The sequence below is a fragment of the Microcaecilia unicolor genome, chromosome 5, assembly GCF_901765095.1.
Source record: "Microcaecilia unicolor chromosome 5, aMicUni1.1, whole genome shotgun sequence".
NCBI lineage: Eukaryota > Metazoa > Chordata > Amphibia > Gymnophiona > Siphonopidae > Microcaecilia > Microcaecilia unicolor.
This window is the reverse complement of record NC_044035.1, coordinates 58018398-58041707: the sequence shown is the minus strand read 5'-3', so window position 1 is coordinate 58041707 and position 23310 is coordinate 58018398. Positions and strand designations below refer to the sequence as shown.

Genomic DNA, 23310 nt, shown 5'->3' with positions numbered 1-23310 from the left:
TATTGTGTTACTGAATCCAAGATAAGTTAAAAAATTTAGAGTTTATATTCCTTAAAAGGAAATCCAGTAATACTAACCTAAAATGACTGTAACCTGTATCAGATTTATTAAATGGAGGGTGGGGGGAGAAGCTATGACTAGTAAGAGCTCACAGTTCCTTGATCCCTAGAGTAATGGCAGTTAGTTAATAATCAGATAGAAGTCTGTTTATGCATAGGCTGGAATAGCTCTAATGAAAATAAATTCAGCTAGTATTGCTTCAATAGACAGAGGCAAAATTCACAACATTTCTTGCTATTGCCAAACAGGAAAGGATCCCTAGGAACAAACATCTCAGATGACCAGAAGCTTTCCATTACAGTCAGTGTAATGATGCAAAAAAAGAAAACAGTATGCTTTGAACACATGAAGACTGTTATTACACTCAGGATAAAGGAGGTGACGTTGTCCTTATAGAGGTCACTAGGCGGGTTTTGGGCTGTTTCTTGTGCGGGATTGGGTGGGAAAAAAATTTTCCACCTGGCAACCCTGCTTAGCCTGGCCTCAGAATGACATCCTATAGTATATCTCCTATCAAACTGAGCTCTCTTTTTCATCAAGCACTGCCATTTCCTCCCCTCACCCTCCCCACTGACAGTTTGAACTTCGTGGGTGTGGCTTGGATCTCTTTCAGGGAGAGAAAACTAACAACTTATAGCAGCAGCTTCAGAGAGCATTTTCCATCTCACAGATAGGCTGCAGAGAATACCTTCTCCTGCTTTAGACTTAGCCTGGCCTCAGAATGACATCCTATAGTATATCTCCTATCACCTTCTCCCACTACTCCAACCAGAGTTACACCTAATCACACTGACCACCCTTCAACATCTTCTGTCCTTCTGTGACTGTTCTCTTGTGCTTGACTGCTTAAATATTTTAAATTTAAATGCTTTACTTTTTGTCTATTAGATTGTAAGCTCTTTGAGCAGGGACTGTCTTTCTTCTGTGTTTGTACAGCGCTGCGTACACTTTGTAGCGCTCTAGAAATGTTAAATAGTAGTAGTAGTAGTAGTAGTAGTACGACCCTACTTTAAACAGTGTGTCCTTCAAGGATAAGAAAGATTGCAAGACCTCAAAAGTGAGGTGTGGGGGGAGAAAAGCACTTCTTAGTTTATTGGATTTCTTGCTATACCATCTTTTATCAAAATGGAGACACGACAAAGTTGTTTACAACAAATACCAAGAAGTGGGAAAGGAAATGCAATCTTCTAAGTCATTCATCACAGCTTCATATCTGCTTAAAGACCAATGTGAAAAAATGTCTTCCCTTTCAGCTCTGGACCAAAATGAGAAGGCAGTAGACGTAACTGTGTCTAGTGAGGGTGGGGTGGGGTGGAAGAGTCAGCTGGTTTGTATATTAGGAGTGGGTGGGGTGTAGGGAATAAGTAAGTTAAACAGATAATTTACCAGTGTGAAGGGTTTTATATGCATTGAAGCAAATCCTATAGGAAATAGGGAGCCAATGAAGTTTAAGAACAGGGGCGTTATGCTCAAATCTACTTGAACCCATGAGCCATCTGGCTACAGTATTTAGTAAAAGCTGTGATTTATGGGATAGTGTTGGGTTAAACCAAATTACAGGAAATTACAGTAGTCAGGTGGTTCAAGATAGCAAGTGTTCCCAGATTTTCAGAGGTGAAATAAGGTTTTACTGAGTGAATCTGCCAAAGCGCTTAGTAAGAAGATCTAAGGACTGAAGAAATTTAGATTCAGAAGTTAAAAGGGATTCAATTTTACACCTAGGAATTTTGATGGAATCAGATTGCATGTCTGTCAATATGAGGCTGAGAGGAAGGAAGTGAATGTGTCAGGTTCTCAGGTTCAGAGCCCGCGGGGCCGGGCTCTGGAGCAAACGTGAGCCCTTGGGCTGCTGCCGAGGAGCGACAGCAGCAGGCAAAACCCACCAACCAACACTGGGTAAGCACACCAGCAGGGACTGCAGGCACTGCCCAGCGAACCAGAACACCTGGACTGGAATCCCCCGGACTGGAGGACACAGGACCGGAACACGGGACTGGAGCACACTGGACTGGTCCAACAGCTTCACCTGTACTTAGCTACTAAGCCCCCCAAGAGTTGAGCTCCTGGGTTCGAGTAGCCGACAGGACTTACTGGATACCGGATGACATAGGGACCAGGACTGGAAACAGAAGTGCTCCTAACCCTAAACTGATCTACGTGCTCCCAAGCCCTAAACCAGCAGGAGTGTTCCTAACCGTAAACTGACAAAAGGACTTCCTAAGCCCTATACTAAACAGGAGCTCCTAAGCCCTGCTCAAGAAAGGGACTTCCTAAGCCCTAAACTAACAGAGCAGGGTACTAAATACAAAGCTAACACAGGTGCTACTAAGCACCAAGCTACAAGCAGAGCTTTACACTAATAAGCTAAACACAAAACTAAACCAGCTACCTAAGCACTGCTCTAGCAAGCTAGATACAACTAACAAGGTGCTTCCTAAGCACTACTCTGGCAAGCAACCAGAAGAGCTCCTAGCACTAAAAGGGAAGACAGGGGAGCCACAAGGAGGGAAGCTAACACATAAGCCAAAAGTGCTTCTAAAGCACCAAACACCAACAGCAAAGACTGCAATGCTCCTAATAGCACAAACACCAGAAGTACTTCTAACAGCAAACTCTGCAGTGTTCCTAACAACACCAAACCCTGAAGTACTTCTATCAACAACAGAGCTTCCAAAGCCCTACACACAGCAATGCTACCAAAACCAAGAGGGAACAGAAGGGAACCAAAAGGGAAAAGCAGGAAAGCTAAACACATAGACACCAGTGCACACTGCACTAACACTAACCTGGACCTTAGCAAAAGCAAGCAGGGACCCTAGACACAATGTCAGAAGTGCACACTGCACCACCCTACCTAAAGCAAACACAACTGTTGCAAAGGCCCCTGAAGGAAACAACACCACTTCCTTATCAAGGCCCTCCCTGATGATGTCACACTCCCTAGACCTAGGCAAAAGCACACTGACCCAGAGAGGCCCAACCCACACCAATGCAAAACCGTGAAACCCTTGAAGCCAGTACACCCAAAGAGAGTTAGAGCAACTCAGGCAACACACAGCTGTAGTAAAGTAAAACAATTAACCCCATGCTGCTGGAAGCTGCCAGCACAGAGAGACAGAGCCAGCTCAGAAAGGACAGAGAAAAGAAACAGAAGCCAGCTAAGAAGCTGACCCCCAGGAAAGAGGTAAGTTTGAGAGGGGTTCAGACCCCAATCATAACAGAATGCCAGTGTGAGATGCATATCACCTGGGATTTTGAAAGGTTCAATTTCATCCTATATTGGGCTAACCAGGTAGCCACAGTACTACTACTACTAATCATTTCTATAGTGCTACTAGACATACACAACACTGTACACATTATATGCAGGTACTTTCTCTGTCCCTAGAGGGCTCACAATCTAAGTTTTTCTACCTGGGGCAGTGGAGGGTTAAGTGATTTGCCCAAGGTCACAAGGAGCTGCAGTGGGAATCAAACCCAGATTGCTAGGATCAAAGCCCACTGCACTAACCATTAGGCTACTCCTCCAGTTAAGAGTGGAGTTGATGCAAGAGGGGTCTGGATTTGAATGCCATCTGCAAAAGATATAACTGTTGAGGCTTTTATCTTTGAACGATGATAACCAATGATTAAAGAAATTGGAGATTCAAGATAGCAGCTTCACCTTAACTGTCAGGTTGCTTTTCTTTGATTATACCCAAATGTAAGTCCCAGATGGTCTGCTGGACCATCACTTGATTTGGCCATATGCACTGGAGGTTGCTGGTGCAGCATGCCCAGCTGAATCAATATCATTGTCCAGTGACTTGACATTGTCCATTGGCCTGGATATTTCTTTAAGCACTAATGAACAGCAGTTGGCCAGGCAGATGCAACTGGATGAGGTGGTTGGTCCTTCCAGTTGAGAGGTGCTTAAAGAGTGTATTGGGAGAATAAGGCTCTGGCACCAATGCAGCAGTTGTTGGAATGCCGTGGGGTGATACTGTGCAACCACAAGACCCTGAAGGAGATCTGGAGGAAGCACGAGGGACTTTTGGTGGCTCCTTTAGAGGACTCTGCAGGGCTGTAGAAGAGATTGTGACTACTTTTACGGCGACTCCTCCAGTTTTTACTCTTCAACATTCAGCAGCCTTTTTCACTGGAATTGATTTAAGAAGACATGCAGACTTTGAGGACTGCTATTTGTTCTCAAGTGAGTGAGATTAAAATTAGAACTCAAATGCAGGAACAAAGGATTGTGAATTTGGAAGAAGCTGAAATTAAGATTACAGAAAATTCAGGTGAATTAAAGGAAAAGGTTTTTATGACTAAAGATTTTTCTGCTTTAAAACTAAAAATTTAAGCACTGGAAAATTCTTTATGTAGTGTTAATCTAAGATTACTTAATTTTCCTAAATCTTCAACAGTCTCTCCAAAGGAATAAGTACCTCATTGAAGCATTGAAAATTCCCTAGCAGTCTATTGCCTCCTATTGCAAAAATGTATTACCTTCCATCTGCTAAGAAAAAGGTGGATCAGGAAGTTATAATGGTCAAATGATGAATACTTTAGATGTTACTGGAAAGGTCAACTTCAGAAGATTTTGCTGCTGGGACTTTATTAGTTCAGTTGGTCTTGGGACTGGTTTTCACATTATTATTTTGAACACCGTGAAGTGCCTTTTTTGAATGTCACAGTCAAAATGTTCCCAGATATCTCCAAGGAAACCCAGAAGTGGAGGAAGCAATGTTTACTTTATCCAGGAGTTCTTTGATCAGGAACAGTTTTTAAAATCGGAAATTCCAATGTAAATATATTTAAGTATAAGGATAGGAAGCATGATTTTTTTTTGATCCCTCTCATTTTGTCTGTTAAAGAGACCATTGGAAGCTCCCTCAGATGTATTAATTTTACAGAGCTGTAGGTGTTACTGTTGATTTTTTCTTATACTGATGCCTCTTCTTTTCTTTTCTTGAAGTTCCCCAATATGGTGGGCTCGAATTGAAGGGCTAAGTGGGTATTGCCAATGGTTTTTCCTTTTTCTTTTTTTTTCTGCTGTGACGTTGTTCCAAGTGGTTATAACTGTAAGCCTAGAAGAAGAAGAAGAAAAATATATTAACAAGTGTAGGAGCAAGGATGGTAGCCTGTGGCACCCTGAAAGGAAGAGAGCAAGTTTGAGAAGAGAAGTTATGAAAATGAACAGCCTAAATATGATTAAGAAGATAGGAGGCAAAACCAGTTAAGCACTGTGGAGGTAATTCTTTAATTTAGTGTCTTGAATTAGGCACCACAATGGGCCTTATTCTATAAAGGTTATGCACCTATATTTAGGCTCCTAAATTACGAACATAATCTGTTTTGGAGCATAGAGAATGCTCGTAATTTAAGAGCGTAAATTTAAGAGCATAGCCTTTACAGAATAAGGCCCAATGAGAACCAAATCTGTAGGCACACCTAAGACATTATAGAATACTAACAGAAACCCTCTTTGGCACAGCAGCAGTTAGGTGCGTCCTCTTACACCCACCATTAACTTGGCATAAGTGATTACATCTAAGTGCGCCATGCAGTGTGGCCAGCTCATACTCTGCCCATGTGTATGCCCCCTCGCATTTACACACCATACTTTATAGACTAGCGGGTAGTACATTTTCCACCTTATAATCAAAAAAGAAAAACACCTATATTTCGCCCCAAATTGGGAGATGGGCGTTTTTCTCGCAAAGGCGCCCAAATCGGTATAATCGAAAGCCGATTTTGGGCGTTTCCAACTGCACTCCGTCGCGGAACCGAATAAAGTTGATGGGGGCGTGTCGGAGGTGTGGTGGAGGTGGGACTGGGGCGTGGTTATCAGCTGAGGAGAGATGGGCGTCTTTAGCTGATAATCGAAAAAAAAAAAAGGCGTTTTGACCGCGATTTTGGGTCACTTTTTTTGGACCCTTTTTTCTCGCGAACAAGTCCCAAAAAAGTGCCCCAACTGCCCAGATGACCACTGGAGGGAATTGAGGATGACCTCCCCGGACTCCCCCAGTGGTCACTAACCCCCTCCCACCAAAAAAAACCCCTACTTTAAAAACTTTTTTTCCAGCCTGTATGCCAGCCTCAAATGCCGTACCCACCTCCATGACAGCAGAATGTGTTCGATCCTGTCATAGCCTTTCCCTGGGTCAGATGTGGCTCTCGGATGCAGTACAGGGTCACATCAGCATTGCATTGTGGTGGGTGTAGGGTATTGGGCTCCGTGATTTCATTAGCTTGTGTTACAGTTTCATGATGTTGGTAGTTGGTAGGCTCTTCTCCCATGGTGCTTTTCCCCCTGCCTACTGGGTCAGAGTGTGCCCTGTTGTGTTTCCTGTTGTAGTCCATGCGGTAGTGGCCATTTTTGTAAGCCAGTTTTAGTTCCCTTTACTGTGTTAGCCATGTTAGAGAACTTAGTTCTTACCTTGAACGTGGCTGAAAGAGGGCATTGTACACCATTCTGCCAGCTCTGACCTACTGCTAATCTCAGTACCAGGGAGACTCTTTGCCAGTGGGGCACAACCTCTGATCTGCAGTTAACTGTGAGTAAACGCGGTTATTCCAATAAAGGACATTTTCAGAGAGATTAGTCTTCAGGTGTCAACTGGTGTGCCAATGTTATACAGCAGCAACAAGTCCTAGAGGCCTGCGTGTATGCAGCTCCCTGGAGCACTTTTAGTGGGTACTGCAGTGCATTTCAGCCAGGTGGCCCCAGGCCCATCCCCCCCCCCCCCCCCCCCCACCTGTAACACTTGTGCTGGTAAATGGGAGGCCTCCAAAACCCACTGTACCCACATGTAGGTGCCCCCTTCACCCCTAAGAGCTGTGGTAGTGTTGTAAATTTGTGGGTAGTGGGTTTTGGGGGAGGGGGGGTTGGGTGCTCAGCACCCGTGGTAAGGGAGTTATGCAAGTGGGAGCGTTGTCTGAAGTCCACCGCACTGACCTCTAGGGTGCCCAGTTAGTGTCCTGGCATGTCAGGGGGGGCGAGTGTACTACGAATCGTGGCCCCTCCCACGACCAAATGGCTCTGATTAGGATGTTTTTGAGCTGGGCGTTTTTAGTTTCCATTATCGCTAAAAAAAACAAACGCCCAGCTCAAAAACGTCCATTTTTTCGAAAATACAGTTCGGCCCGCCCCTTCACGGACCTGTTCTCGGAGATAAACGCCCATGGAGATAGGCGTTTGCGTTCGATTATGCCCCTCCACGTCACATATCTGCTAAATAGATAGCATTTAGATGTGCAAGGCGCGCATAACTGAACAAACTCATTTATAGAATTAACTCCTGTGTCCTTAAAACCTAGTGATGATACAAACTTCCGGAGATTAAAGGCTGTACTGAGATCTAGTGGTTCTCATTCCTCTTCTGGAGACATACTTAGCCAGTCAGGTTTTCATGATTGTCATAATGAACATGCATAAGATAAATTTGCATATTGTAGAAACCCATTACATGCAAATTTCTCATGCATATGCATTGTGGCGATCCTTAAAACCTGCCTGGAAACCTATGCATCCAGGAGACAGTTGAGAAGCACTGATCTAGAGATACAATTGCTGCAAGATTCAGTTCAGTTTTACATATGAGTTCATTGATTCTGACAACTACTACTACTACTTAACATTTCTAGAGCGCTACCAGGGTTACGCAGCGCTGTACAGTTTAACAAAGAAGGATAGTCCCTGCTCAAAGGAGCTTACAATCTAAAGGACGAAATGCCAAGTTGGGGCTATTGAATATTCTACATGGAATCTGGATTGATGTGGGTGTAGTATATGACTTTTCTCTATGAAGGTAATAAATTGAAGAAGCACAAGCTTCCTCAAGCCTTGGAGATGCAATGCAGGTTGGAAACTGAGCGATGATTTACAGATTAGTATAGAGATAATTGCTTTAATGTTGGATGAATGATAGCATGCTTCCAAGAGGAAGGAAAAGAAGCCAAGGAAAAGGCTATGGTGAATTATCAAGAGTTAAAAGGAAAGATGACCTGAGCTTCATATTACTTCCTAAAGCTTTTAAAGTGTCAATCGTGCATGTGCCGTACTTCCTGTGTTTTGTCATCTCCCAAGTCCTTGCTTTTCTGCAGAGCAGAGAGACTTCTCGCTGTGATCACACAGATGAAAAGGAGGCAAAAAAAAGTTCACATCACGCTATTGTCCTAATGGTCATCAGTTCTCTTTAATTATCTTTAGGTTCTGTTGTTTCAAAATTTTCTCCCATTTTTGTGTGTTCACCTTCGTCCCCCTTTTATGCTGCTTGATGTCCCAGCCACCTGAGTCTGTGCGCCTTCGACCCTGAGTCTGTGCGCCTTCAACCTCAATTCATGTCCTCTAGTTCTACCACCTTCCCATCTCCGGAAAAGGTTTGTTTTCGGATTAATACATATCGATGGACAGAACAATGATGAAAATCCTATGCACTGTTGAAATAAGTCTAAAACTGATCCTTTTGAGATACTTAGATTTTTATAATTGCATGCATTAGTTTTGTTTATAAGTTGAGTATGGAATTGTAAAAGGCTAAAATCACTCCTCCTTATGCAAAGGAAAAACATACCAGAGGGCCTCTCCCCTTCTAGAACCCTAGATTGGAGTTGACCACATGTGCTGTAGATTTTACATGTTCAGAGATTGAAATAAAACATTTAATTAGTCAATCGAAATGCAGTTCTAGGAGCCATTTCCTAACACTTAACACCAGCAAGCTTTGAGTCAAGCGTGTTTAATATTAATTTCCTTATCATTCTGCTAGACCAATCCAGATGAGTGGGTTATGCCCCCTGACCAACAGATGGAAGCATAGAACACTAACAATTTAGTGATACCAGTCCAAAGAGTGACGCAATCCTGGAATTTGCCAGTATTTCTTTGCCTCCAGCAGATGATGCAGCTTGTTGCAGCAGGATTCTTCAAGCTCTAGTTGAGTCCTGTAGCAGATGTTGGCTTCCAGAGGTCATGAACCTTTCAGTGAGGAAGCCCGGAGGATTATGGGCCCTCTGCAGCACTGAGTGTTAAGGAAAGTAAAATTGGTTCCTACCTGCTAATTTCCTTTCCTTGAGCCCTGCTAGACCAACCCAAGACCCATCCAGAAAGATTGTGGCTGGATCTTGCCTTTTGGTGTCATCTAGCAATTGAAGGAACCTCTCAGGCCTTTTCTGGTGGTGCAGTTCCCAGGAGGGACTTTCCCAGTCCTGACTGGCTAAGAGTTCTAAAATGCTGCTTTGTAATGTGTGTCAGCAGAGACCACCATGGCTGTGTCTGAGCAGAGCCGGCTGATATTCAGTGCCACCATGCAAAAGGCTGTCCTGACTTTGCCTGGTTTGTTATGCAGGCATGACACTGAATATCAGCCATACCTGTGAACCTTCTGGGTGCCGCTGCCCATACGGATATTCAGTGCCGGAGGATGGATAGGCACAGCATTGAATATCTGGGCTTAATTCAGCCCATAATTGTAAGCAGCTAAAAAAATGCTAACCAGTGTGGGCTGAATATTATCCCATTTTTCTATAGTGTTGATTTGTAATGCTGATCTGGTTTGTCAATAGTATACTGGCAAGTTCCAAGTTTGTACCACTCCTTGTACTGGTGATAGATATCACTGATTTGTCAGTATCCTCTGCCTTCATTTACTGTGGGGGTATAACCTACTCGTCTAGACTGGTCTAGCAGGACTCAATGAATGGAAATTAGCAGGCAAGAATAAAGTTCACTTTTGAATTAAATTGGAGTAAATGTGCAAATTGTAAAGCACTTAAATTTGACTCAGGTGGAACCATAGTGCATTAGAACAAGAGTTCTTCGAGGTGAAATGGACAAATTCATCATTTAATAAAACAATTCAGAATGTAGCTATTAGAATTATCACTGAGTCCAGGCTGTTTGATCAGGTTAAGTCGCTGCTTAAGGAAGCTTATTGGCTGCCCTGCTGATATTATGCAAAATATGCAATTTTGGTTTTGACTCATAAAGCATTGTACTTAGGAAAGCCTCAATACTTGGCCAATCTGTAAATTCCATACACAGAAGTAGAACCAGTTAGTGATCCCATTACTGTCATGAGCAAGACTAGATTCTACTTGTGAGTTAGCATTTTTTTTATCTGGCTCCTGCTCTGTGGCATTCACTTCCCCAAGATTTGAGGTTAGAAGCCCAGTTAGAGCATTTTAAGAAGGTTTAAAAAAAAAACTTCTTTTTTTTTTTTTTTTTTACACAAGCCTTTATAACCTCTGGACTTTAGGGATTCTGTATGATAGGAAACTCAGCTGACTGAGATCTGTTTCTATTGGGTTGATATTCAGCGTGATTTTTAGTCGGCCAGAAATGGCTCCTGGTTGGTTAAATTGCATGTTTGAGGCTAACCGCTAATTTTCACTTAACCGGTTAGTGCCAAACTGAAAAAACGGTTATTTTGGGGGCAGAGTCGGCACTTGGCAGGCTAAGTGCCAATATTCAGCACTTAATCAGCCAAGTTCACCGCATAAATAGGATCATATAAAAGTAGTAACCCATAGCTGGTTAAGTGCTAAATATCATACTTAACCAGCCCAGTGTTGCCACCCTAGTGACAGAGCCAACCCTATGATCTAGGCTTAAAATATGTAATTTCCTAAGAAATAATTGAAAAGGCAGGAAGCAAAAAGGCAGATTTTTAAAACCTGGTTTGTTCTGTGAACTAAATAATAAGCAATGGGTTTTTTTCTAGTAACAGAGTTTCATACCTGTTCAGTTCATTCTTTATGAAGGCATCAGTTTGAGCAAGGAAAATTATTTCTCTAGCTTCTTCTTCATTTCCTTCCTGTCATTGAATACATTTCCTGTGCTGGCGATATTTATTTGTGTGAAATATTTCCATCTGAGGGAAACTGGAACAGTGCTATGATGCTGCAGGAAACGTGCTTTACATTTTTACGTCATCTCCAGTTTACAGTGCAGGGGAGAGAAGTGCTTGCTAAAATACTTTATAAGAACAGATCTACTGAAAGCGCAGTTACCTCCGAGATAAGAATATAAGAATAGCCATAATGGCCAGACCAATGGTCCATCTAGTCGAGTATCCTGCTTTCAAAAGTGGCCAATCCAACTCATAAGTACCTGGCAGAAACCCAAATAGTAGCAACATTCTATGCTACCAATCGTGGGGCAAGCAGTGGCTTCCCCATGTCCATCCGAATAACGGACTATGGATTTTTCCTCCAGGAACTTGTCCAGACCATTTAAAAACCCAGATACGCTAACCGATGTTACCACATTCTCCAGCAGTGAGTTCCAGAGCTTGACTATTCTTTGAGTGAAAAAAAACAGCAGGTTTTTCATTATAGAAGCAGGACCCATTCAACGATTAAGGCAAGTTGAACTGACAGAGGTTAAATGAAGGGCTTACGGAGTAGAGGCTGGCTTAGTCGTTAAAGCAGAGGGCTGAGAAGTCAAGCTTCAAATCTCACTTCTCCCACTGACACTGTTTGTGACTTTGAACCAACTTGCTTAATCCTCCATTGCTTCAAGTGCAAACTTAGGGCCTGATATTCCAAGGATAACATAAGTTTTCTGTTTGCTTTGTTAGCCGCTGCTGCATACTGATTTGAGGGTTTCAACGTATCATCAACGATGATACTGGTTGGTGGCTCCTAATGTGGAACCTTGCATCACCTAGGTATAGTTCAGGTTCCTCTTTCCCACATGCATCACAGTGCACTTGCTCACGTCAAACGTCATCTGCCATTTGGATTCCCAGTCTCATAATGTCCTCTTGTAATTTTTCACAGTCCTCTTGCAATTTAATAACTTTGTGACATCAGCAAATTGAATTCTTGCGTATGCTCATGAATCTAGGCAAATAAAGAGCAGGTCTAAATTTAAGCATAACTTTTAAGCTCCTAAATTAAGATACCAGGTAGATACGTGGAATGGCCTTCAGTGGGAGGTGGTGGAGATTAAAATGGTAACCTACTTCAAAAATGTCTGTGGTAAACACAAAGGAGTTGATTAGGAAGCAACACTGGTAATTGGGAAGCAAAGCCAGTACTGGACAAGCTTCTACGGTCTGTGCCCTAATTGTGGCTGGACAGCTTCAGCTTCAGAAGTTGGAGAACAAGGCCAGTGCTGGGCAGACTTCTACGCTCTGTGCCCTGATCGTGGCTGAATAGATTTGGATAGGCTGGAGTGGAGCTTTTCAGGAGCTTCAATATTAACTTCAGAAATTTTAGAATAAGGACAGTGCTGGGCAGACCTCTACAGTCTATGCCCTGAAAATGGCAAGGATAAATCAACATATTCCTCCTTTAGGTTTAAACAAACGTTGAATTGTATGTTTTATTATCCATGTATCAGAAGGTAATATGGAATGTACCATAATTTATGGGCGGAGGTTTGAGCTGAAGTCTAACAATATTTAATGTGAGTAGTTCATGACTTAGATATACGCATACATTGGTGAGTAAGATCTACTTGGGCGCAGCTGTATGTACATACACAAATATTAGGAGGTGGAGCATCACATGTGCAATGATGGTTCCATTGTGACACCACCACATATTCCTCTTGGGGATATAATGGGTGTAAACGGTATGGTCTGAGCACATTTAAAACAATTTAAAACACTTTAGCATTTTTTATCAAACATATAAACGGCGAGTGACCGACTCACTCGCAAATGCGCAGTAGAGACTTCCCTCTCTGTCCCGCCCCCGCGTCAATACGTGATGACGAGGGCGGGACAGAGAGGGAAACTGCGCCGCCGAGGTTGATACCGCTCCCCCCCCACCCGCCCACCCGAGGTCGCCGCTACCGTTACCCCCCCCCCCCCCCACACACACACACCCACACCCAGCCCGGGCCCTCTCTCCGCTACTAAACTTACACATCCATTCGCCGGAACGCAGCACGCACATCAGCTGAGCTGCCGTCGGCCTTCCTTCCCTGCCTGTGTCCCGCCCTCGCTGACGTTACGTCACAGGAGGGCGGGACACAGGCAGAGAAGGAAGGGCCGACGGCATCTCAGCTGATGTGCTTGCTGCGTTCCGGCGAATGGATGTGTAAGTTTAGTAGCGGAGAGAGAGAGGGCCCGGGCCGGGTGGAGGGATGGCGGCGGCGGTGACTCCGGGGGGGGGGGGGGGGGGGGGAAAGGAAGGAAGGAAAGAAGGAAGGAAGGAAAAAAAAAAACCCCAATACCAGCCTGTTTTTACGGGCTCAACGGCTAGTATATATATATATATATATATATAAAGATAAATTATTCTGAACCCAAGTTTACTATAGTGAGTTTAAGGTTTAACTTGGTTGGTTGGATTTGATCTTCCTGATTTTTTGTAATTTAAGGATAAATCAAGACCAGGTATACATATGAAGTATCACATACCATATGTAATGAGTTTATCTTGTTGGGCAAACTGGATGGATCCTACAGGTCTTTATCTGCCGTCATCTACTATATTACTATGTAGGATGAATTTTCAGCTGAAAAAAGTTTGACTGAAAATAGGGCTTAAATTTGGAGCTCAGCTCCTTTTGAATATTGGATTCTTCGGGGCCTCATTTACTAACCTCCATTAACTTATTAATGTGTATTAATGTGATTTTATGCATATTATTTAATGCAAGCAGTATTATGTTCAGTAAGGTCTGTTTACTAAGAGGGTAATATTATTAAGGCATGGTTCATGTGTGTAGCTTGTATATGTGTATAGAATGCCTCTTACAGAATTATGCCACACATAGTATGGGACTTCAGTGTAGGCATGCTCTGGGGTGAGGTTGGGCAGACCAAAGGTGAAATCATGATCTACATACATTCTTTATGTATGTAGATCATGATTTACTTACATGATGGGGTTAGACGAGATTGGGTGGCAAAGCCGGTGGCGGGAGACGGAGATGGTGCTGGGCAGACTTATACGGTCTGTGCCAGAGTCGGTGGTGGGAGACGGGACTGGTGGTTTGGAGGCTGGGATAGTGCTGGGCAGACTTATACGGTCTGTGCCCTGAAAAGGACAGGTACAAATCAAGGTAAGGTATACACAAAAAGTAGCACATGTGAGTTTATCTTGTTGGGCAGACTGGATGGACTGTGCAGGTCTTTTTCTGCCGTCATCTACTATGTTACTATGTAAAACATTTGCACCTGTTTCCTGTTTGTGGTTCATTCTAGGCATGCTGCTGAAACAAATCTCTGTAAACATGGAAGATGTAATGGGGCAATTTGACAATTTGAAGTGAAGCAAATCACCTGCACCAGATGGTATACAACCCAGAGAACTAATAGAATTGGAAAATGAACTTGCAGAGCTATTGTTAGTAATAAGTAATTTATCTTTAAAATCAAGCATGATACCGGAAGATTGGAGGGTAGCCAATGAAATGCCAGTTTTTACAAATGGACTCATTTTCGAAAGAGAAGGACGCCCATCTTTCGATATAAATTGGAAGGTGGTGGTCCTTCTCACAGGGTCGTCCAAATCGGTATAATCGAAAGCCAGTTTTGGACGTCCCCAACTGCACTCCGTCGCAGGGATGGCCAAAGTTCAAGGGGGCGCAGCGAATGCGGGACTTGGGCGTGCCTAACACTAGGACATCCTCGACCCATAATCGAAAGAAACAAGGACGTCCCTGACGAACACTTGGACATAGGCGGTCGGTGGCCCAACTGTTTGGGGAGGCTAAAGTGGGTGGGGTTAGGGGGTGGGGCCAGGGGCAGAGCTTACATCCATAGTTGTCTGACAACACACAGAAAAAAAAAATAAGTAAAAATAAAATAGTCACAATACCTTTTATTACATTTAGATATTAGATATGTATCATAAGTCAAAGAATAAAGTGGTTGCTCAAAGCATATACTAACCACAATCGCTCAACTGCAAAACACTATGCACAACTTTGTGCAAAAACACACTCAGAACCTTACTGTACCATAAATATTACACTGGGTAGACCCTAATACACCAATATACCACCCATACAGAAAATGCAGACTGTCAACAATATGAAACAAGGGATCATAATATCACAATTCTCATATAGAGCCACAAAACACCCTTTTAGGGTGGATAGTGTTCACAGTGAGCTCATTTTATTAACGACCATATGTAGATCTTTCAAGAGGTAGTATGTCATGATTTAGGCTCTACACCCTTTCTGATGTTTTGGTGCCACCTCAGTAAGGCCAACACACAATCTCTCCACTTCAAAACACTATGCACAAACTTGTGCAAAAACGCACTCATAACCTTACCAAACCATAACAGCACTAATTCCAAGGACAGGACGAGCCACAACCTTATGTGTGGAAAGGCAGCACTATAATTACACCGGGCTCTAAAACACCAGTATACAACCTAGTGAAACAAAAACAAAGCAAAACAAAAAGGGCTGCAAATACTACACGCTAGCAGAATACTGCATCTTGATCACACATGACACAACAGATATGAAGGCAAAATACTGAACTGGAAAGTTACCTCAAGAAGTCAGATTCAGCATGCAGCAATACTAGAAAAATTGAAACTTACATGCAAAATATCACAGATGCACATTTCCAAAAGCTGACATATTCCAGTTAATAAATTCTGAATAAAAAAATGTTTTCTACCTTTGCTGTCTGAGCATTTAGTTTTTCTATTAGCTTTGGTCCCAGTGTCTTCTGTTTTATGGTGTCTTTTTTCTATTTGATATTTTTTCTCTCACCATGTCCACCATCCTCCTGTGTTCTTATGCTTCCTGTCTACCATCTGTAGCCCTGTACCTATCCTTTCTCCAGTTTCAACATCTGCCCTGAAAGTGTTCCGATCCAGCCCTTAAATTCAGCAATTTTCCCTCCATCCATATCTAGCATTTCTTCTCACTCCCCTCCATCCATGTGCATCTACTTCCTCTGTCGTCCCTCCCTTCCATCCATGTCAAACATTTCTCCTCTCTCTTCCACTCCATCCGTGTGCATCTCCTTCCTTTGTCTTTCCTTCCATCCATCCTTGTCCAACATTTCTCCTCTCTTCCCTGCTCTCCACTCCAACCATGTCCAGCATTTCTCCTCTCTTCCTTCCCCTCCATCTATGTGCATCTCCTTCCTGACTTCCCTCCCCTCCATCCATCAATGTCACAACAACTCTCCATTATCCCCTGCCCTCTCCTCCACCCATCCATATCCAGCAAATTTCCTCTCTCCCCTGCCCCCTCCATCCATCCATGTCCAGCAATTCTCCTCTCTCCCCTGCCCTCCCCTCCCCTCCATCCAGGTCAAGGAACTCTCCATTCTCCCCTGCCCTCTCCTCCATCCACCCATATCCTGCAAATTTCCTCTCTTCCCTGCCCCCATTCATCCATCCATGTCCAGCAATTCTCCTCTCCTCTGCCCTCCCCTCCATCCATCCATGTCCAGCAACTCTTCATTTTCCCCTGCCCTCTCCTCCATCCATCCATGTCCAGCAATTCTCCTCTCTCCCTTGCCCCCTCCATCCATCCATGTCCAGCAATTCTCCTCTCTCCCCTGCCCTGCCCTCCCCTCCTCTCCTGTCCAGTGATCTCTTCTCTCCCCCTGCCCTCCCCTCCATCCATCCATGTCCAGCAATTCTCCTCTCTCCCCCTGCCCTCCACCTATCCATGTCCAGCAATTCTCCTCTCTCCCCTGCCCGCCCCTCCATCCATCCATGTCCAGCAATTCTCCTCCCTCCCCTGCCCTCCATCCTCTCCAGCTATCTATTCTCTCCCCCTGCTCTTCCCTCCTCTCCAGTGATCTCTTCTCTCCCCCTGCCCTCCCCTTCTCTCCCTCTGCCCTCCCCCTTCTCTCCATGTCAGCGATCAGATCTCTCCCCCTGCCCTCCCCTCCTCTCCATGTCCAGCGATCTGTTCTCTCCCCCTGCCCTCTCCTCCCATCCATGTTCAGCGATTCTCCCTGCCCCCCCTCAGCTCCCCGACAGCCCTCCTCTCCGTTCCTTCCTGCCCCGCATGCGTTTAACCCTTTTACTCTCCATGGCAGTGACATCAGTGAAGAAGAAGGCACTGCAGTGTCCCTCCCTCGCGGAAACATGAAATGCATCATCGCAGAAGACAGGACACTGTGTGAAGAGGGAAGGGAGGAGCCAGAGGCGAGCCCGCAGTGCCTTCTTCTTCACTGACATCGTTGCCACGGCGAGTAAAAGGGTTAAAACACACGCGCAGGGGGGGGAGGAGGGAGGAACAGTGAGAAGGAGGAAGAGGAGGGCGGCTGCTGGTCGGGGAGCTGAGGGCGGGAAGGAAGGAGGGACCTCCGGAGAGCTGCCTGGCTGCAGCGCTGTGCCAGCCCTGCGTTTGTGGGGGCAGCAGCCAGGGGAAGGTCACGGTTGGGCTGGGGATGCTTAGCCTCCCCAAGCCTCCTATACGGGGTGCCTATGCATTTGGACAACTTTACCTGGTCATGTTTTTCTTACGACCAAGGCACAAAAAGGTGCCCGAAATGACCAGATGACCACCGGAGAGAATCGGGGATGACCTCCCCTTACTCCCCCAGTGGTCACTAACCCCCTCCCACCCTCAAAAAACATCTTTAAAAATATTGATTGCCAGCCTCAGATGTCATACTCAGCTCCATCACAGCAGTACGCAGGTACCTGGAGCAGTTTTAGTGGGTGCAGTGCACTTCAGGCAGGCGGACCCAGACCCCCCCCCCCCCCCCACTACCTGTTACGTTTGTGGAGGAAACAGCGAGCCCTCCGAAACCCACATTACCCACATCTAGGTGCTCCCCTTCACCCGTAAGGGCTATTGTAGTGGTGTACAGTTGTGGGTTTTGGGGGGGGGGGGTTGGGGGGCTCAGCACACAAGGTAAGGGAGCTATGTATCTAGGAACAATTTATGAAGTCCACTGCAGTGCCCCCTAGGGTGCCCGCTTGGTATCCTGGCATGTCAGGGGGATCAGTGCACTAAAAATAGTGGCTCCTCCCACGACCAAATGGCTTGCATTTGGTCGTTTCTGAGATGGACGTCTTTGGTTTCCATTATCGCTGAAAATCAGAAATGACCAAGTCTAGGGGCGACCATCTCTAAGGACGACCAAATTTCAGGATTTGGGTGTCCCTGACTGTATTATCGAAACAAAAGATGGACGTCCATCTTGTTTCAAAAATACAGGTTTCCCCGCCCCTGGATGAGGACATTTTGCGAGGATGTCCAAATCGAAACGAGGACGTCCCTTTCGATTATGCCCCTCAAAGGGTTCCAGAGGTGATCCTGGAAATTATAGACCAGTGAGCCTGGGCAAAATGGTACCGTTATACAAAGCCACTTCAACTATAAATATAACCAGGAGGCATATTTTCAAAGCACTTTGGGAGGCTAAGTTCCATAGGTTTCTATGGAACTTTGGGAGGCTAAGTGCTTTGAAAATGAGCCTGTTGGTGTCTCCACAAGTATATTAGATTTACTTGAAAAATTAAAACATTTAGAATTACTTCTCAATAACTTTCTTAGAATATTCAGGTAGATAGTGGAGTTCCCCAAGGGTCTGTGCTGGGACCAATGCTTTTTTATCATATTTATAAATGATCTAGAGATGGGAATAACTTGTGAGGTAATTACATTTGGAGATGACACAAAGTTATTAAATCACAAGAGGATCTTATGAGACTGAGAGACTGGGCATCCAAATAGCAGATAATGTTTAATGTGAGCAAGTGCAAAGCGATGCATGTGGGAACCTTACGTGATGCAAGGTAACACATTAGGAGTCTTCCCAGAAAAAGGATCTAGGTGTCTTTGTTGATGATATGTTGAAACCCTCTGCTCAGTGTGCAGTGGTGTCTAAGAAAGCAAATAGAATGTTAGGAATTATTAGGAAAGGATTGGAAAACAAAAATGAGAATTGCTGCATGGTGCAACCGCACCTGGAATACTATGAGGCATATTTTCAAAGCACTTTGGGAGGCTAAGTTCCATAGGTTTCTATGGAACTTTGGGAGGCTAAGTGCTTTGAAAATGAGCCTCTATGTGAAATTCTGGTCACTGCATCTCAAAAAAGATATAGCAGAATTAGAAAAGGTATAGAGAAGGGCAATAAAAATGATAAAGAGGATGGGACAACTTCCCTATGAGGAAAGGCTAGTGATAGAGGTCTATAAAATACTTAGTGGAGTTGAACGGGTAGACGTGAACTGCATGTTTACTCTTTTCAAAAATACTAGGACTAGGGGGCATGCAATGAAGCTACTAAGCAAGAAATTTAAAACGAATCAGAGAAAGTATTTCTTCACTCAATGTGTAATTAAACTCAGGAATTCATTGCCAGAGAATGTGGTGAAAGCAGTTAGCTTAGCAGGGTTTAAAAAATGGTTTGGATAATTTCCTAAAAGTCCATAAGCCATTATTAAGATGGACTTGGGAAAATCCACTGCTTATTTCTAGGATAAGCAGCATAAAATCTGTTTTACTGCTTTGGGATCTTGCTCGGTACTTGTGACCTGGATTGACCACTTTTGGAAACAGGATACTGGGCTTGATGGACCTTCGGTCTGTCCCAGTATGGCAACACTTATATTCTTATGTTGTTATGATTTCCTCAGGATTTGTACTAAATGTTATAAATACAATTAATAGGTAAAAAAATTTTTTTTTCAAAGTGGGGGCTCACAATTAACACATACAACATAGATGGCCAACGCTAAACATTTTTCAGAAGTCATCCAAAGCCATAAACTAATAAAAGTCTTACCCACCTGTTTATTAAGCTGCACGGCAATGCCGACACAGCCTATTCAAAGTGAATGGGCTGTGTCGGCATTAGAGCACAGCAGCCAGTAGCACAGCTTTGTAAACGGGGTTAATGATTAAATGACCTAGGTTGTGACTATTTTCACAAGAGCCACTCAGCCTTTGGCTTGCCTGCCTCTTCATCGGTCATGTCATCCAAATTTAATTTCGCACATATAAACATTTTTTGTTTAGCATGCTATAGGCATGCAAAAAATGGTAGCATGTCTATAGCATGGCTTTGTAAACAGTGCCCTAAGTGCTTTGAAAATATTCCTTATAGGCACCTATGTTTCTTTATAAAAAAAAGGCTACAAATAGGTGCCTATTTGCCCTCTCAATCTAGGCAATCAGAAAAGTATCCTCCACGCATAGAGCTTGTATTAATTCACATTAACATGTTGATGCAGGTTAAAATTATCAGTCATAGTGTGTGAAAAGGGTTTTCCCTTTGACCGATAATACCTTTAATTATATGTCAGTCTTGTTTGTGAAGACATTAGGTTGCGAATATTACTACCTCTCAAAAGACTTAGGGGATAATTAGATTACTGATGGCTCATTTTTATTCAAGATGTTAGTGAAGCAGGGAAAACGAATGAATAAAGCAAAGTATTTTTCTGTTCCCTCTGTTGACTTGACATCTAATCATCCTGCCTTTGGAAATTTCAGTTCCTGGGATTTTCTTCATCATAGTCTTTTACTTTAGAGATTCCTACCACTGAATTTTGTTCACGTACATGAGAAATTTTGGAAGTGGTTCTTTGGGAGACATAAGGGCCCGGATTCAGTATATGGCGACTAAAGTTGCATGCGCAAATTCCAATTAGTATCAGTTAGTGCTGGTATTTGCTTCTTATTGGATACTTATCGGCACTGATTAGCAACTTGATTAAGGTAATCAATAGAAATAAAACAAAATAAAACATGGAAAAGAAAATAAGATGATACCTTTTTTATTGGACATAATTTAATACATTTCTTGATTAGCTTTCGAAGGTTGCCCTTCTTCGTCAGATCGGAAATAAGCAAATGTTGGTAGATGACAGTATATATAAGTGAAACATCAAAGCATTCCAGTGACAGTCTAACAGGATGGGGGTGGATAGGTGAGAGACAGGAAGAGTCGGGTGGATGAGGGACAGGGAGATATTTATGGAGACAGGAGGGTGACAAACCTCTCAAACCATCAATTATTACAGCATGAAGTCTCTGTACTCTCCAAAGGACTTTTATTTTGCCCATCCAGCAAGCTGGACGAAATTCAATTAGACCTGGAAGAATTCTTTAGAAAACTGCGCCTGAAGGCACATTTTCACAACAAAGGAACTCCCAACAGATCAGAATACAGTTTTAAACAAAAGAACACTTATTTCACCCCACAGAATGGACAAAACAAGCTGGACAAGTACATAGAAAGCTTCAGACATAGGGTAAAATCACAACTTTCCAGCAAACAAAAGAAAATTCTGTACAATCTTACTCCACCAGAAAGAGCGGCCATAAGAACTCTACAAACTAACCAACGCATTATCATCAAACCCGCAGACAAAGGAGGCTCATAAGTACATAAGTACATAAGTAGTGCCATACTGGGAAAGACCAAAGGTCCATCTAGCCCAGCATCCTGTCACCGACAGTGGCCAATCCAGGTCAAGGGCACCTGGCACGCTCCCCAAACGTAAAAACATTCCAGACAAGTTATACCTAAAAATGCGGAATTTTTCCAAGTCCATTTAATAGCGGTCTATGGACTTGTCCTTTAGGAATCTATCTAACCCCTTTTTAAACTCCGTCAAGCTAACCGCCCGTACCACGTTCTCCGGCAACGAATTCCAGAGTCTAATTACACGTTGGGTGAAGAAAAATTTTCTCCGATTCGTTTTAAATTTACCACACTGTAGCTTCAACTCATGCCCTCTAGTCCTAGTATTTTTGGATAGCGTGAACAGTCGCTTCACATCCACCCGATCCATTCCACTCATTATTTTATACACTTCTATCATATCTCCCCTCAGCCGTCTCTTCTCCAAGCTGAAAAGCCCTAGCCTTCTCAGCCTCTCTTCATAGGAAAGTCGTCCCATCCCCACTATCATTTTCGTCGCCCTTCGCTGTACCTTTTCCAATTCTACTATATCTTTTTTGAGATACGGAGACCAGTACTGAACACAATACTCCAGGTGCGGTCGCACCATGGAGCGATACAACGGCATTATAACATCCGCACACCTGGACTCCATACCCTTCCTAATAACACCCAACATTCTATTCGCTTTCCTAGCCGCAGCAGCACACTGAGCAGAAGGTTTCAGCGTATCATCGACGACGACACCCAGATCCCTTTCTTGATCTGTAACTCCTAACGCGGAACCTTGCAAGACGTAGTGGTGATTATGGACAGTGGTGTGCTGGAGCAGGCTCGCAAGAGCCGGTTGTTAAGTTTTTAAGAATTTTGGGAGCTGGTTGTTAAAGTAGGGCCCTCCGTGGCTACTTTAACAACTGGCTCCCAAAATGTGGGCTTGGGCCCCCTGCTGAATTATCTTTTACTTTGCTGGTGGGGATGCTGAGCCCTGCCAGCCAAGTAAATAGACTACTGCTGCTCCCCGCTCCTTGTTTCCAGCTCTGGGCAGCAGGCTGGGACTTCTCGAGCATGTGAGAGAAGTTCCAGCATGCTGCTCAGAGCAAGACGTTGGGAGTGGTGACAGTCCATTTATTGGCTGCCAGCAAAGGTATGCCTAGCGTGACCCACGAAGGGAAGGAGGAGAGAGAGGCAAGTGTTGCTCCCCCCGGCCACCCCTGGCCCTTCCAACTGCAGAGCTGGCTACGTCCGGAGAAAGAGCCTGTTGTTAAAAATTTACCAGCACACCCCTGATTATGGACACAAAAAAATACATTGAAGAAGGGCACAGACAGCTCTCAGGAAACTAACTGAGGATCCCACATAGGACTATACAAAGCAGCTGAAAGACCTGATCAGAACATTTCCTAAACAAGTACAGCCACATCTGAAGAAACTCATACCAAACCAGCCTTCTGTGGGCACATTCTACATGCTACTCAAAATCCACAAACCTGGAAACCCTGGCAGACCAATCATATCGGGTATTGGCACACTTGTGGAGGAAATATCTGGACTCATAGAGGGAATTCTGAAACCTCTCGTGCACAAAACAAACAGCTTCATACAAGACACCACAGACTTTCTGAATAAATTGAAAAATATCAAGCAAATAACCACCAAGTACCCTTCTGGTCACGATGGATGTAGAATCACTATACAGCAACATTCCCCATGCGGATGGCATAGCTGCATGTGAGAAACTCCTCAAAACATCCACACTGGACCATCAATGCTCACCAGAAACCATTACAAAACTAATCAAATTTATTTTAACTCACAACTATTTCCACTTTAACAATGATATCTATCTACAAATAATGGGCACTGCGATGGGCACCAGCACAGTACCCCAATATGCAAACCTCTTTATGGCTGAGCTGGAAGAGACATTTCTGAATACATACCAGACCAAACCCCT

At 43.9% G+C, this 23310-nt stretch overlaps 2 protein-coding genes across 3 annotated transcripts in view; one reads left to right on the top strand and one right to left on the bottom strand.

Annotated features, from left to right (window-relative positions):
* The window catches only part of ALDH18A1 (aldehyde dehydrogenase 18 family member A1), a 948333-nt gene that overhangs the window by 570182 nt on the left and 354841 nt on the right, over nt 1-23310 (bottom strand). The window lies entirely within an intron of this gene.
* DNMBP (dynamin binding protein) overlaps nt 1-23310 on the top strand; it is a 226898-nt gene that overhangs the window by 71954 nt on the left and 131634 nt on the right. The window contains exon 1 of one of the 2 annotated variants that reach the window (XM_030202923.1): nt 14225-14297. The exons of the other annotated variant lie outside the window; for it this stretch is intronic. Coding sequence (XP_030058783.1) covers nt 14295-14297 — 3 coding nt within the window. The 5' untranslated portion in view covers nt 14225-14294. Of the gene's footprint in view, nt 1-14224; nt 14298-23310 lie in introns of those variants that run through there. 2 annotated transcript variants of the gene reach the window in all.